At 36.5% G+C, this 14,554-nt stretch overlaps 1 protein-coding gene across 1 annotated transcript in view; it reads right to left on the bottom strand.

Annotated features, from left to right (window-relative positions):
* The window catches only part of ZBTB20 (zinc finger and BTB domain containing 20), an 84,333-nt gene that overhangs the window by 26,446 nt on the left and 43,333 nt on the right, over positions 1-14,554 (bottom strand). The window contains exon 3 of the mRNA XM_074214559.1: positions 1-3,146. This exon is cut by the window's left edge and continues 26,446 nt beyond it. Within this exon, the coding sequence (XP_074070660.1) occupies positions 2,725-3,146 (422 nt within the window). The 3' untranslated portion in view covers positions 1-2,724. The remainder of the gene's footprint in view (positions 3,147-14,554) is intronic.

The raw sequence follows: 14,554 nt of genomic DNA on the forward strand, positions 1-14,554 counted from the left end.
ATTTATGTTCCCTCTACTGGGAGGAAGCAAAAACTATAAAAGGTCATATGACATGACATTTTGCATCACTGATCAGACACGTTTCCCTCCCTGCAAAATCTGAGACAGTTTTCTGTCATTAAAATGAAATTTCACATGTACAGTATTCCTCTAAGAAGTCAGTATGAACTAGAGTTAGGTCCTTATAAAAACCAATGGATATCCAAGTCTACAGTCTACCTCAAGCAAACTGTCCATTAAATTTATAAAGACTGCAGTTGGAGTGGATGTCACTTATACAAGCAGTCACTCCAAGAAATACCTTTGAGGGAAACAAACAGGGTATCAAATATTAAAAATGTATAAATAAATGAATTTAGTCATTATGGTGTTGCCTTTCAGAAGATTCTCCAAGTCATAGAATTTTTGTAAATAAAATATTTGGGCATGAAAACTTGAAGGAAGCTGAATGAAAATACAAACAAGTTTTGAAACTAAGTGTCTATGAAACCTCTCTTACACTCTTCTCTGCATAATTTGGCTTGGTGATTCTACTTTGCCTAAAGACCTACTTTTCCTTAAGGATGTTCTATCATACCCACTTGAAAGTTTCAGTTTAGTTTAAGTATTACTGTGTTTGAATCGAAATTCCTTCATTATAATGATTCACAAACGGGAAATTTCTACTACCTAATTTCTGTAAGCAGAGAGAGGAGAAAAATCCTAGTTAGAAGTAAAAAGTGGTATATGGTGCTATGTAATGGATTGGAAATCATTCAGCACAGTGGATGGGAGTAAGTTTCCAGTTTTCCTGAATTACTCCCAAAGAACTGGGTCTAAAGAAAGATAACAGCATTCAGATTGTGATCTTTTTTGTTAGACAGATTAGTGGGAATAATGAAACAGTGACCTTTAGAAGGGAGAAAGGTCATTTTGGCATTGATGTTTCTTGGAGTAGGATAGGGTTCTTCCCATAATGCTTTCATGGGCTACCTCTGTATAGGGATGAGATCTCTGGAAAAGGGATGAGATAGGAGAAGACTGTGAACTCCTCCCAGATGACCAAAAAGAGAAATTTTGTAATAGTTAAGTCCTCCAAACTATTTGAGTCTAATAAAGGAAAAGAGGAAAATTGACTAGAAACCCTAGAATGAAAAATCTTAATGAACTTTTGGAAAAGTCCTTCTGCATTTTTAAACTCCCTTCCCAGAAAAGAAAAGAATTCTAGATGGAACAATTAAAAACAAAACAAAACAAAACATTGGAGCATCTTTAGCTTGCTATAAGTCAAAGGAGAATTACACATCAACATACAAAGCAGCAGTTCAAATAACAGCAGGGATGGCTGACCACAAAGGGCCATCAACCCAGGCAATACTTAAAATAATAAAAATGAAGGAAAAAAATTTTTTTAAAGATGAAAAAAATCCTTCCTCACTCTTTCAAATATCTTTAGTTGCCTTTTTTCTTACTATCCAGAAGCAGTTTAGCTAACCCTAACAGTCTTGATTTACAAAAAAAATATTATATATATATTTATAATATGAGAAATAAAAGAGAAGGGATTAGTGGCAGTGTATGCAAAACCAAAATGAAAAAAAAACCAAATTACTTTTAACAATCTCACTTTTTTTTTTGTTTTCTTTTTTACACAAATACTGTTGTAAATATATTAAAAAAATCAGCATTCTATCTGGTAAACGTCACTTTTGCCCCTCTATAAAATTTTGAATTAAAAAAGTCTCAAGAACTCTGTTATTATTCCCCCTCCCTCCATTTCTTTCTTTACCTCTTCCACAAGAATATATCCTGACACAACTTTTTTTTTTTTGCAAAGATTGTGGGAAATAATCCTTCTCTTGTACCTAGAACCATAGGTGCAAACCTCTGATATCTTTGTTTTATTTGTATTCCTGCCTTTCATGAAAGTCCCTTTTGATTGTGCTGAGGCCCTGGCTCAGCGAAGAAGACACAGAGAATAAATACGATAGCCACTGTTGCTTGTTGGCTGTCCAAGTCTTCCTGGCTTCTGCTGAAAGGGGGGGATGGAGAGGAGGGCCAAGGATCGTGGACTGGAGTAGAATCCAGGAGGAGAGCCTGTAATCAGCCTTTCCCACCCTGCAGAGATTCCCACACCACCCAACCCACACTCCCTTCCCACCCCCACAGCCCTTTTGAGAAAGCAGACAATGTGGTGGGTGGAAACCAGCAGGGCCTTTTCTCTGGGATATCAAAACCAGAAGTGATATTCCACAGTTTTAACTGGATACTGTGAAGTCCAAACGGCCAGAATTATGAAAATGTCCTCTGAAACACTGCAAGCGGTGTACTTAAAGACAGTAGGCCTTTTAGATTTTGTTATATATTTTTTTTGTAGTGCTCTTCACAAGTGAAAAAAAATTTTTTTTAATTTTTTAAAAAATTTTTTGTAAAGAAGGGTTGTATTTAGAGGCCAGTAGCTAGAGATCCAACCAGTGGACCTCCTGAAGCACTACCAGGCCTTAAGGCCACCATCCAAGGGAGATTGGGAAAACTATTATTCACCCAGCCTCCGGAAATGTAATGTACCAGCAGGCAAAAAACAGTTCTTCATGTAGTAGAAAATGAAACGAAACAAAAACAAAAACAGAAACAAAAAAAAGTAAAAATGAAACCAAAACATTTCTTAAATTCTAGTGCCATAGCTTTTTTTTGTTTGTTTTGTTTTGTTTTGTTTTGTTCATAAGAAAGAGAGAAAGATACTACTTATCCATCAGACACATGCATCCTCATGTGGTCGTTGAAGTGCTCGATTTGGTCAAACTTAGCTGGGCAGACGGAGCAGACGTAAGTGGTCCCCTCCGTGCAGGCCACCACTCCAGTGGGGCCGGCTCTGGCACCAGGAGTTGTGCCAGTGGGCGGGGTGCCATTGCTGGCACTGTGCAGGGCCACGTGGCGCTCTAGCAGGGTCTTGTGGGAGAATTTCTTCTTGCAGATGTAGCACTCATAGGACTTCTCCCCTCGGTGGAGCCGCATGTGGACATTGAGGGAGCTCTTCTGGGTGAAACGCTTGTTGCAGATACTACACTGGTAGGCCCTCACCCCCGTGTGTGTCACCATGTGCTTGATAAGGTAATCCTTTAAGGAGAAGGAACGCCAACAGATGCTGCATTGGTGGGGCTTCTCACCTGTCCATTCAAGAAGAGACAGCAAGCAAGCAAGAGAGAGCAAGACAGAGCAGGAGAGGAAGAAAATGAGAGAAAAGAACCAACACCAACAATGGCTACTCCACCCCCCCCCCCCAAAAAAAACCCCATCTAGCTTATTTATGGATCTCCTTTAGTTGACAAAGTCTGATCCCTCCTGTTCAAAAGTTTTTGTTGAAATGCACTCATTTTCTGGAAGGTTTTTACAATTTCTAGCTCCACCTTATTCTTCTAATTGAAAGCTACTTGCAGATAGACTTCAAAGACTTATTAACTTTAAAAAACTAAAGAGAAGATTTCTTAAGAGAACATATTTTCAGTATGGTAGACTCTATCCCCAAAACTATAAATATAAAGGGGGAAAAAAATCTATAGGAAAACTGTAGCTATTTGAATTGTTCAAGGAGAGTCACTTTGAATACCTGACATTTTACAGATAGATGTGGGCACCAGAGAACCAAAATGTTATTTTAATCATGTTGACCGAATTCTTTCTAAAATGTATTAAACATCTTAGTTTTATTAAAGTTTTTTTTTTTTTTTGACCACAGGTTTTGAGGTTTGAAGGAGCCAGCCAAGTGATACATTTAGTACACAGTTCTCATGGAAAGACTGATTGCTAGGATATGAAATGTGTGCCATTTTCTCCTGTTTGTGTCTTCTTTCCATCTCTTCCCTCCCAGTCTAGACTTGTTTGGTTTGAAACTGGACTTTCAATTTCAGTGGTTCGGAACTTTCTCTATCCCAGCAGATCAGTACCTTCTAAGACCATGCACTTCTTCCTCCCCCCCACCCCACCCCCCAATTCCCCTCTCCTTTTAAGCCATGGCTCAAGACTATTGTCTGCTTGAAACCCTTCCATATCCCCTCCTCAACCTCTGAGTGGTCATCTAATCTTCAATGAAATTTTGTATATTTGTATACATTTTTATTGCTGCCAATATCTCATCTGCTCTGTCATTAGCATGTGAGTTCCTCATGGTCAGGGGTTGTTTTATTCTTTGTACTTGTAAATTTAGCATGCAGACATAATACTTGTTGATTAATTGGTGAACTTGACCAGACTCACACAGCCAGTATATAGTGTAGGGTCAAGATTTGAACCCAAGACTTCCTGACTGAGGCCAGCTCTCTAACAAACAAGTCATGGGGCTGTCAGATCTTTAGGTGTCACTTTTCAAAGTCATCAGTATTTCTATATTCAAGAGCTTCCTTTTGCCTTCCCATTTTGCTGTTCCTAATCTTTCTTGGTCTTAAATCAAATAACCAAGTTAATTGTACCTAAGAATAAGGGGCTGGTGCATTTTTCTATGAGTAAAATAGATGAGCCTTAATACATGAACTTTGGATGAGAGAGTCCACCTCTTTTGGGAGGGGGTTGTTTACTTCTTAGTTTTTTTCAGTATGTTCTTGATAAGTGAGGTCACCTTTGCATCTGCTGCCCTGCCTGGTTTTAACTCAATGGAATAAGCTGCCCAAGCTCATCCCTTCTAAATTCACAAGAAGCCTTACCGACACTGCCTCCCTCAGTGTTTTCTTTGCTTGGAGGGCTAGAGTGGAGAGGACCAAACTCCTCTCAAATCTTTCTTCTAGAGAGGGCAGAACTGGCCTCTGAACTCGCTCCACTTTGCCTGGTTTCCACCCCACACAACAAGATACCCTTAGTGCTCCCTCTCTCTTCATCCCTCCTTGCCCTGTGCCTATCCCCCGCTCCCCCCCACCCCAACTTCCTCTTTGGATTGTAAAATGCTTTGGGGAAACTCTTATTAATTATATCCCTACTGCTTAGTGCAGTGACTGTTATATTGTGGCCACTAAGAAGTTTATTGAAAGGGTCTGGATTGATGTGTCCATAATTATTCCCAATAAGTTATTCAGGAAGCATTATTCCAGTCTACAACTTTCAGCACTTCTAAATGTTTAACTCCTTTAGGAATACAAATCCACCATCTATTCTAAACATCAAAGGCAAAACTTTTACTTTTAAATTCAGTCTATATTCCAAGATGCTTTTAATGACTAAGTTCCCTGACTGAATTCTATTCTTTCTTATATTATTTTGAGGATGTTTTGTAAAAAAGACAAATCTTAAAGATAAAAAAATTTCTTTAAGAAAAAGTTAATTGTTTTTCTGATACATTTGGTAGTTGAAGTAGAACTCATTCAAATAATTTAAAAACAATTTTAACCATTCTTTAATTTTTTTTGCTTTAGCTATTGCTAAATGTTTTGACCTATCATCTTTTTATCTCCACAAATTTCTTTTTTCTCCTACCTACTATTTATAAATCTGACCTCTAATAGCTAAAATGAAATAGGGTAAGGGAAGTCTTTTAAAAAACTCAGTGGGTTTGAGAACTTTTAAAAGTTCTATTAATCTTAATGTTTTTTTTCAACTTGATGACTAAGCACAATCTTTTGCTAAGATAATTAAGGATACTGTGGCTTTGAGCTATGTAAACTTAGGCAGATATTTTTGGAAGAGACAGTTTTACTCATGATATTTTACCTGAGACTATACCAAAAGGGTAACTGGGTGGTGCAGAGGATGGAGTCTGGAAGACCAAAATTCAAATCTGGTCTCAGGTATCCATCTACATTAATAGAAAGACCTTCCTTATACTAAAGAAAACCACAAATCCAGAATCCTCAAAAATTTTTGCTTGAAAAAAGCTATAATGTACTTGACTAGAGGAGGAACTTTTCTAATTGTAGTCTAAAAATCAAGAAATGTGAAAAATGGAACTAGAATAACTTTCTAGTTATAATATGAAGAACCCAAAATACAAATGAGACACTCATGGCTTATGGTGGGGAGAAAGCTCAAAGAACTGAGTACCTAAACTTTGAAAATAGTTGCCTATCAAATAATTGGTATGATGGAGGGAAGTAAAAGACTTTAAAGTATACTATTATTAGTTTAATATTAGTCTACATTTCTTGGTGAGAAAAAAAACACAACAAAAAACAGCTGATAAATGATCTAGCTTTTAGGAGAAAACCAATCTGGGATTTAAAAAGGCTGTTTCAAAAAAATCCATAAAGCAGATAATCCATGTGTAGATACAGCAATTAAGGGTTCATGGAATAGTTTACTCACAGTTATACATACTAATGGAGAAGAACCTTAGCATGAATAATAAATAAAAGACAGCAAATCATATGCTTAGGCAGTTTTTTAATGCCAGAATGGCATCTCAATCTTATAGTTGTAAAGCCCAAAATAGAGAAAAGGGTAAAGCTTGAGGACAGTTGGAAGGGTGAGGGATGAATTTAGATTCTATCCTCCACTCTTTTTGATTCCTTATTCTCCAAATACTGACTTTTTAGTTCCCTATATTGGAACAATGAACAATAGTGAGACAGCTGAAAAGAATGCTTATAAACTTAATAGTATGAATATAATGCCTTTTGACTGATATAAAAAAGACATTTTTGTATTAAAAGATAGGAGAGGAGATTGCCTAGCTCAGCTGCTTCTGCTGTTGCTTCCCATAGACTACAATCTCCAGTTCAAAGTCACTTATTTTCATGACACTCAGATGCTGAATAGCCAGAGTTAGGTGTTCTCTGCTCAACAAACAATACTTCAGGTGAGTTTCCTACAAGCCCCTTAAGGAACATGACATGATTGTTTAAGAGAATGGTTGGGAGAATCATTGTCTCCTTCAGGCTCCAGGTCTCTTTTCCAAGACTGGCTGTTATGTTAATCTGGGACAATTAAGAGGTTAGAAAAGGATTGTAGAGGAAGCTGGAACCTATTACACATCAAGGTAATAAGGGAACTTAGATGAGAATGGAAATAGACTAAAGTTTTATAAGGTGACAGGTGGGAAAAGAAGAAGGAAAATGCCAGGCAGGTAAAGTAATGAGTCAGGGAAGGTAGCCACAGGACTGTCTGGGCAGTAGCGCAGGAGGTAGGCCCTGGTGTGTGCCCATAATCTGAATGGAGATAATGATGACTTGACTGCATCTCTAAAAATGGTTAGCACCGACTGTGGACCCATTGCCTGGTTCCTCTGAACTTTATAAAGCTCCTCTCAGTTCCAGAGCGGCCTATTATCTTAGTGATATTCAGCAGGGTAGGGGGTACAGGCAGGCTAATGGGCTATCAATCATGGTCTACATTAATAAAGTGCTTAAAAATCTGAGAGGGAAGTAATTGTAAGGATGGTCCCCTCTGTCTAACTATTAAGGTATTGCTATTCTGTCCTGAACCCATTTCTGACTCTTAGTTTGTTCTTGTGGGAAAGTCTTTACTTTTGTGCCCCCAAACAAAGGAAAGCTAATCATCAGCATCATTAGCTAAAAGTACTCACAGCTTCAGCAACAATCCAAAATACTTTGAATTTAAAAATTTTCTTAGAATGACCTTAGCAAGTTTAATCTATTTTATATCATTTTTTCTCATAGTTCTCTAATGAGTCAAATTTGTTGTTATTTTTGGAGGAGCTGGGCCTGTGATTTTATCTGTGTAGTGACTCCTTGGTGAGGAACTTATTCTATCAGTTTATATTATCTCTGTAACTGTCAGAGAGAAATGAAAAGTTAAGTGGTTTGCCAAGGGTCAGATGGCCAATATATATATATCAGAGATAAGCCTTGAACCCTTTCCTGACTCTAGATAGCCAATTTTAGAAAAGTAGTATCAAACTCATAGAAATGGAGGCCACTAATTCATACATGAAGATCCCCACTGGGCTGCATACTGACTTAGTTTTAAACTGTACTGAATGCTATCTATATTTTATTGTATTTTTATTTCTTTTGTTAAATATTTACAAATTACATTTTAATCTGGTTTAGTCTGCATTGGAAGTATTGTGGTCTGTTTGAAACTCTGCTCCAGACACTACTATTTCTATTTAAAATGATGGGAAGAGAAGTAAGTCTTAGCAGGTCACCAAATAAATTAATAGTAGCACAAAGGGAAAACTCCAGGTTGCTTTCCAAATTTCTGAATTTCATATATCATTCTTTTCTTGCCCTTTCTACTGGTCTGCAAAGTTTACATCATAAAAGCAAAGCATTAATTTGTGATTTGTGTTATTACCATACATGCCTCTTGGGGACACAGGAGTCTCTTACAAAAGGTCAATCTCTCCTCTCTAATTTACATTTTTATAATTATTTTTGTTGTACAAAATTCCTACATTCTTCCTCTGGTCCTCAATTTCCTCAACTGTAAAATGGGGTGGGGGTAGGAAGAATGAATTAGAACCATTTTAAAAATCCATTCCCCCTAACATTCTATTTTTTTTTTATGCTGGAGATTAAATAGTTGATAATGTTGCTATATGGAAGGAAAGAAGAACATATATTAAGAACTTAGTATATCCCAGGTACCATTTGATCCTTGCAATAACTCTGGCAAGAGGATACTTTTATTATCCTCATTTTGCAATGGATAAAACCAAACCAAAGGTTAAGTGACTTGTCCAGACTAGTAGTCACACAGCAAGTAAGTATTTAAGGTCAAATCTGAACTCAGGTCATCCTGATTTTATGAACAATGCCACCTCTCTGCCATAAAGGTGACATGTTCATGAAGAGAATTATAGTATTTTTATTATATCACTACCATATAATAATGATTATTATAGTATAATGATAAATTATTTATATGATTATAGTATTATTCTACAACATAAGTTCATTTCTGATTCTATAATATGATGTGAAGGTATTTCTGGGTTCTGAAAGGTCACTGAATTACAAACTCTATCAGGTTTTTTACTAACCTAGAGAACTTCTGAGTATGGATTCAGCAATAAAATGAAGACCAGCTTAGCAAAGGGAAGAGGTTTATCATCAGTTCAGCTGCAGAAGGGTGAATTTTTTTAGCTCCCCTAACTTAGAGAGTTCTCTTCCTATCTACTATGATGGCAGCAGCACCCATGCTGATGAAATCATAGCTCTTTGAAGAATTGTCTTATTATACTCCAATTGTTATGATGCTCTGACAGTGAGACTGACATATGGAAAGGCTAAATCCTACAATATTGCTCTTGAGATAATAAATGGAGAGAAGAGGTACCTCCTGAACATTTGGTAGAGGCTCTATGGAAAATTTTCAAAGGGAGGTGGGAAAAAATGGCATGAAATCCAAAAGGGTGGAAGAGTGATCTTTTTGCTCTGGTGGAAGAAGTATGCACATTAATAAGACCATGGATCCATTACAATAGCTAAGGAGTTATTAATAGACTTTATTGCTGAGCCATCAAAGCTTCTTGGACTTAAAAGACAAAAATGATTGCTTAAGCAGATGGAAAAAAAGACTTGTTTCTAATAGTTTTATAAATATTCTTTTGGTCTGAATATAGGCTTTATTCTACTCTCTCATTTATATTTTATAAAACGTGAGTACAGCCTATAATTGTTGTTATTTTTCAGTGTATACCTGCCATATTCTTTTCTTCTCAAAGAGACCTTATTTTAGGGGTCCAGTCTATATCCAGAACAATATGATGGTTTATCAGAAGTATATTTTTAAAATCTCTCTTTAAAAAACTGTTTTAATAGTATTTCATGATCTCATTAGGAAGACAGTGATTCAAAATAGGCTCAAACAAATAAATAGGCTCAAACCTCAGAGACTATGACATCATTTCTTACTATATTTTCCCCTCTTGCTCTTCTTTGCTACCTTTTTTTTTTTTTAGGTTTTTGCAAGACAAATTGGGTTAAGTGGCTTGCCCAAGGCCACACAGCTAGGTAATTATTAAGTGTCTGAGACCGGATTTGAACCCAGGTACTCCTGACTCCAAGGCCGGTGCTTTATCCACTACGCCACCTAGGCACCCTTAGCTACCTTCTTTCTCCCACTTCTACTAAAAGATGGGAATGTAAAATACGTTTTTAAAAATCAGATCAGTATTGCCCTATAGTGGGTAGGTACTTTACCTTATATAAAGCCTGAGAAATATGCAGGAGAAATAGATAGAGGGTCAGTCAGGACTGGAGTCAAAAAAGACTCAGATTCATGAGTTCAAATCTAGCCTTATATACTTTCTAACTGTGTGACCCTGGGCAAGTCACTTAATCCTGTTTGCCTCTTGTTTTCTCAATATGTAAAATGAGATGGAGAAAAAAATGGCAAAATACTTCAGTATCTCTGCCAAGAAAACCCCAAAAGGGGTAATGAAGGGTTGTATACAACTGAAATGACTCTACAATAGATTCTATCAACACCGAAAGTCAAAGTAGTTTTGCCCTAGTCTGCATCTTAATTCCTTTGCATTTTGCATTTTGGAACATAGACAAATTGGTGTAAGCTCTGGCTAGACATGCAATAACATTTGAAAAATGCTATTCTAAGATTTGGTCAGTTGAAAAAAAAATACTAGATTTGCAATCAGGGGACTCAGGTTCAAATCCTGCCTCAGGCATTACCTCTATGATCTTGATCAAGTCATTTAACCTGTCTGAGCCTCAGTTTCCTCATCTGTAAAATAAGAAAGTTGAACCAGATGATCTCCAAGGTCCCCTTAGCTCTGAGTCTATGACTTTATGCTCTGATGATTGACTGTTTTTCTTCATTTCATGGAACTGGAGTTTTCCATAGATGAGTATCTTACCATCTGACTAGAGAGGTCAATGGTTGTATGTAAAATAAAAATTCTATAACAGATATTCTTTTGTTCATGAAGAAAATTGTAGTGGCAAAATGCATATAAATTCTCTAGTTGAAAAAAGTGGAAACCTTAAGAGGAATGGTGAATAGAATAGATTTACATGTAATGTTGTTAGTTAAATCCCACTGCTAAGTATATCAACATTTCATAGCATCTATGCATTTTGAAGTTTAAGTCTTCACTAAAATTTAAATTTTTCCAAAAATTGACACAATTATGATTTACCTGAAAAGATTTGGTGGCAGAATTACATCCATCTTGAACAGCATCTTATCACTTACCATTACTTAATGTTTCCAGTTACATAGCTAGGTAAGGAACTAATGAGATGAAGTATCTAAAATATGTTTAGCTCCTTGGAATGTACAAATATGCATATTTGTGCATACAATATGCAAGACATATGGTACTCTTAACTGGTTCTAGCCTACACTGAACATATGACTCTGAGGGAGGAAATGCCTCATTTCTTTGAAAGTGAATGAGCTGCATCAATGGAGAAATTGGCCCTCTTTCCCTCCTTCCTCCTTTCTTTCCCATCAACAAATATTTGTTGAGTCTTTCCCTGTTCAAGGAAAGACTCAGTAAGGTGTTTTGAGAGATACAAAAATGTATAAATTATAATTCTTTCTATCAGGGAATTGACAATCTAGTAGAAAAGATTTATAATAAATAAGTGGCTACAATACAACATAGATGTTTCAAGGATCATAGAACTAGAAAGGGATCTTGGTCATAAAGTTCAATGCCATCATTTTGCATAGAAGGAAATAGATGCTCAGTTAGTTAAGTGACTTGGCCAAAGAAATCCATATTTACAAGAAGATAGACTTAGAGCACAGAGACCACTTAATTTGATCCCATATTTTTACAGATGAGATCACAGGATTAGTAAGGTTACATGGCTTGTCAAGTTCACACAAGTTACTGAGAAGCAGAGCAAAGATCTGAATCCAGGCCTTTTTTGTCTATACCTAATTCTCTTTTATATGGACTACACTAATATTAAATATATAATTTTGTTCCACACCTTTTTTCATGGAGACTTTTGGGAAGGCAAGGTTTGTAATAAGCTTAGAACATGGAAGAATGGCCACTAGATTTTTTTTTAAAGATTTCTCATCTCAGACACCAAATAACTAGCATTTTCATATTTGTAGTAGAACTGAAAAAGAGGTCTGAACATGAAACTGTTTTTTTTTTAGTTTCTGCAAGACAATGGGGTTAAGTGACTTGTTCAAAGTCACACAGCTAGGCAATCATTAAGTGTCATGAAATTTTTCTTTAAAAAAGCATATAATAAATTCTACCATAACTTTCAAATTTGTCCTGAGACAGAAATTCTTTTTGACCTTCTGTTCTTTACTAGAATTAAAAGCAACAACTTCAGTGCCTCACTTTCTTTTTTCTTTTTAAATCTGGCAACCCTATTTGGTTTTGGTTTAAATGGGGCAGGGAAAAGAAAATTATCATTAGGGATCCCACTTGGCATTACTGTGTATGTGGCCTAGGTCAATATATACAACTTATGTCTAATGATTGTGTCTCTCTGTGAATGCCTGTGATACTCTATAGGGATTTTCATCACTGTGTCTTGGCCAAAATAAGAAGTGAATTTTTGACTGCTGGATTCACTCTGATCTCTTTTCCTGTTGCTGTTTAGCTGTTTTCAGTCATGTCTGACTGTTTATGATCCCTATTGGAATTTTCTTGGTAAAGATAAAGAGTGGCTTACCATTTCCTTCTTCAGCTCATTTTACAGAGAAGGAACCCATAACTGAAGGGTTAAGTGACTTACCCAAGTCACACAGCTAGTTAAGTGTTTCAGGCCAGATTTGAACTCACAAAGATGAGTCCTTCCTTCCAGCCTAGTCTTCTCTCTGAATTTTGAAGCTAAAAATCAAGTCAAGAGGACCACCAAGTTTGTTACTCCATAAAGAAGGGTATGATATCCATTTTAGTTATATGACAGCATTGGATGACAATTCTTGGAGATTTGAAGAGTTGTATATATTGGTGTGGCTACCACTTAAAAAAAAACTGAGATTAGGTGAGGACCAGTGCCTTTCCTTCTATCTTGCCCATGGAACATATTTACTTGAAAGGCTGTGCATGCAAATGAGAATTATATGTCTGTCTTAAGGTGATAGTTATCATGTCATGAACTCTTGTATTATCTTAAGGTGATAGTTATCATGTCATGAACTCTTGTATTATCTAAAATTATAAACTTAGATCCAGGGGCAGCTAGGTGGTGCACTGGAAAGAGCCCTGGTCTTGGATTCAGGAGGACAGAAGTTTGCCACTTACTACTAGCTGTACGACCTTGGGCAAGTAACTTAACCCTAATTGCCCTGCATCCAGGGCCATCTACAGTCATCCTGATTCATATCTGGCCACTGAACCCAGATGATTCCAGAGGAGAAAGTGAGGCTAGTGACTTAGCACAGCACCCCTCATTCAAATCCAATTCATGTGCTTGTCATGGTATCACCTCCCTGATGTTGTGATCTTCTTTGAAAATGAAGAACAAATGTTATTATTAAACTTATATACAAATTCAAAAGAAAATATTGATTTTAGAGTCCTTGACAAGATGAGATGAGATTCAGGATTTTCAGAAATAGTGGTCTTTCCTCAGCACAGGCCTTTAAGAAAAGTCTGAATGATCGAGGATTCTTTTACAGGTAGAGGTTGGTAAATGGTACCTGGGGACCCTTCCAACTTTTAAAATTCTGTGAATTTTTACTTTGGCTTATGTGATTATGTTTTTTAGATGCCTTTTAGATGCCCACTTCCCCCTTCTGTTGCCTTAGTAGGCATTGTGCTTAAGCTCTAGTATTCTTTAAGTTGGGATTACAGTGACACATATTGAAGTGAAATTGTCCTTTGCTAACTAGGATCTCTGACATTCCTGTGGAATATCTGGACAATTTGTTTCTATAAACCCTTATCCTTCCTTCTATCTTTATTGATTCAGTTAGGGTTGTATGACTTAAAGGGATATGGTGACAATAGTTGCAGGAAAAAAAGTGCCCCTTTTTTCTTAGAATAATTGTTATCACTCCTTTGGTTCATGTATCTTGTGTAGACTACAAGTGGAAGTAAAGCAAGTACAGAGTTTTTAATTCTAATATAAAATTTGTCTGGGATTGACAGCCAGGGAGGAAGTATGGTAGAAGACAAGAGTGGAAATATACCCTTAAGAAGTTACATTAATTGTCTTTGAGAAGAAAAAAGACCCTCCATTTCTTTCTCTATTGTTTATATTGTTCTTTTAGTGGTAACTGATCCCAGTTTTCTGGAAAAAATTGGGTCATTCTAATGTGTTGAGATGACAGGATAGTGTTATTTTTGATTCTTCTCTTTCTCATCTCCAAACAACTTCTTGTGATTCTGATTCATTTACACTCATGGTTTTTCTGGCCACGAACAAGTAAGCTTGAGAATGCCTATAGGGACTACGTAGATTCCTTCCATATTTTGCTAATGGATGGAGTGCAGCTAGGTAAAAGTTTTTTTTTATTTTCTAGGAATATATTCAATAAACATTAAAATATATCAAAAGAGGAAGGAGCAAAAAATTCTTGGTTATAAAGGAAGCTGGCAAATATGCAGAACTATTCTAATCAGTCACAAATTCCAGACATTTTTCACCGCCGAGGAGATGCCTTTTAGTTATTTCAATTGTATCACATAGCTGTGAAGCTTGAGGAACTAAGAGATTCCAGAAGGCTTCTGAATAGAAGAAAAGAT

This window comes from Macrotis lagotis, chromosome 1, assembly GCF_037893015.1.
Source record: "Macrotis lagotis isolate mMagLag1 chromosome 1, bilby.v1.9.chrom.fasta, whole genome shotgun sequence".
NCBI lineage: Eukaryota > Metazoa > Chordata > Mammalia > Peramelemorphia > Peramelidae > Macrotis > Macrotis lagotis.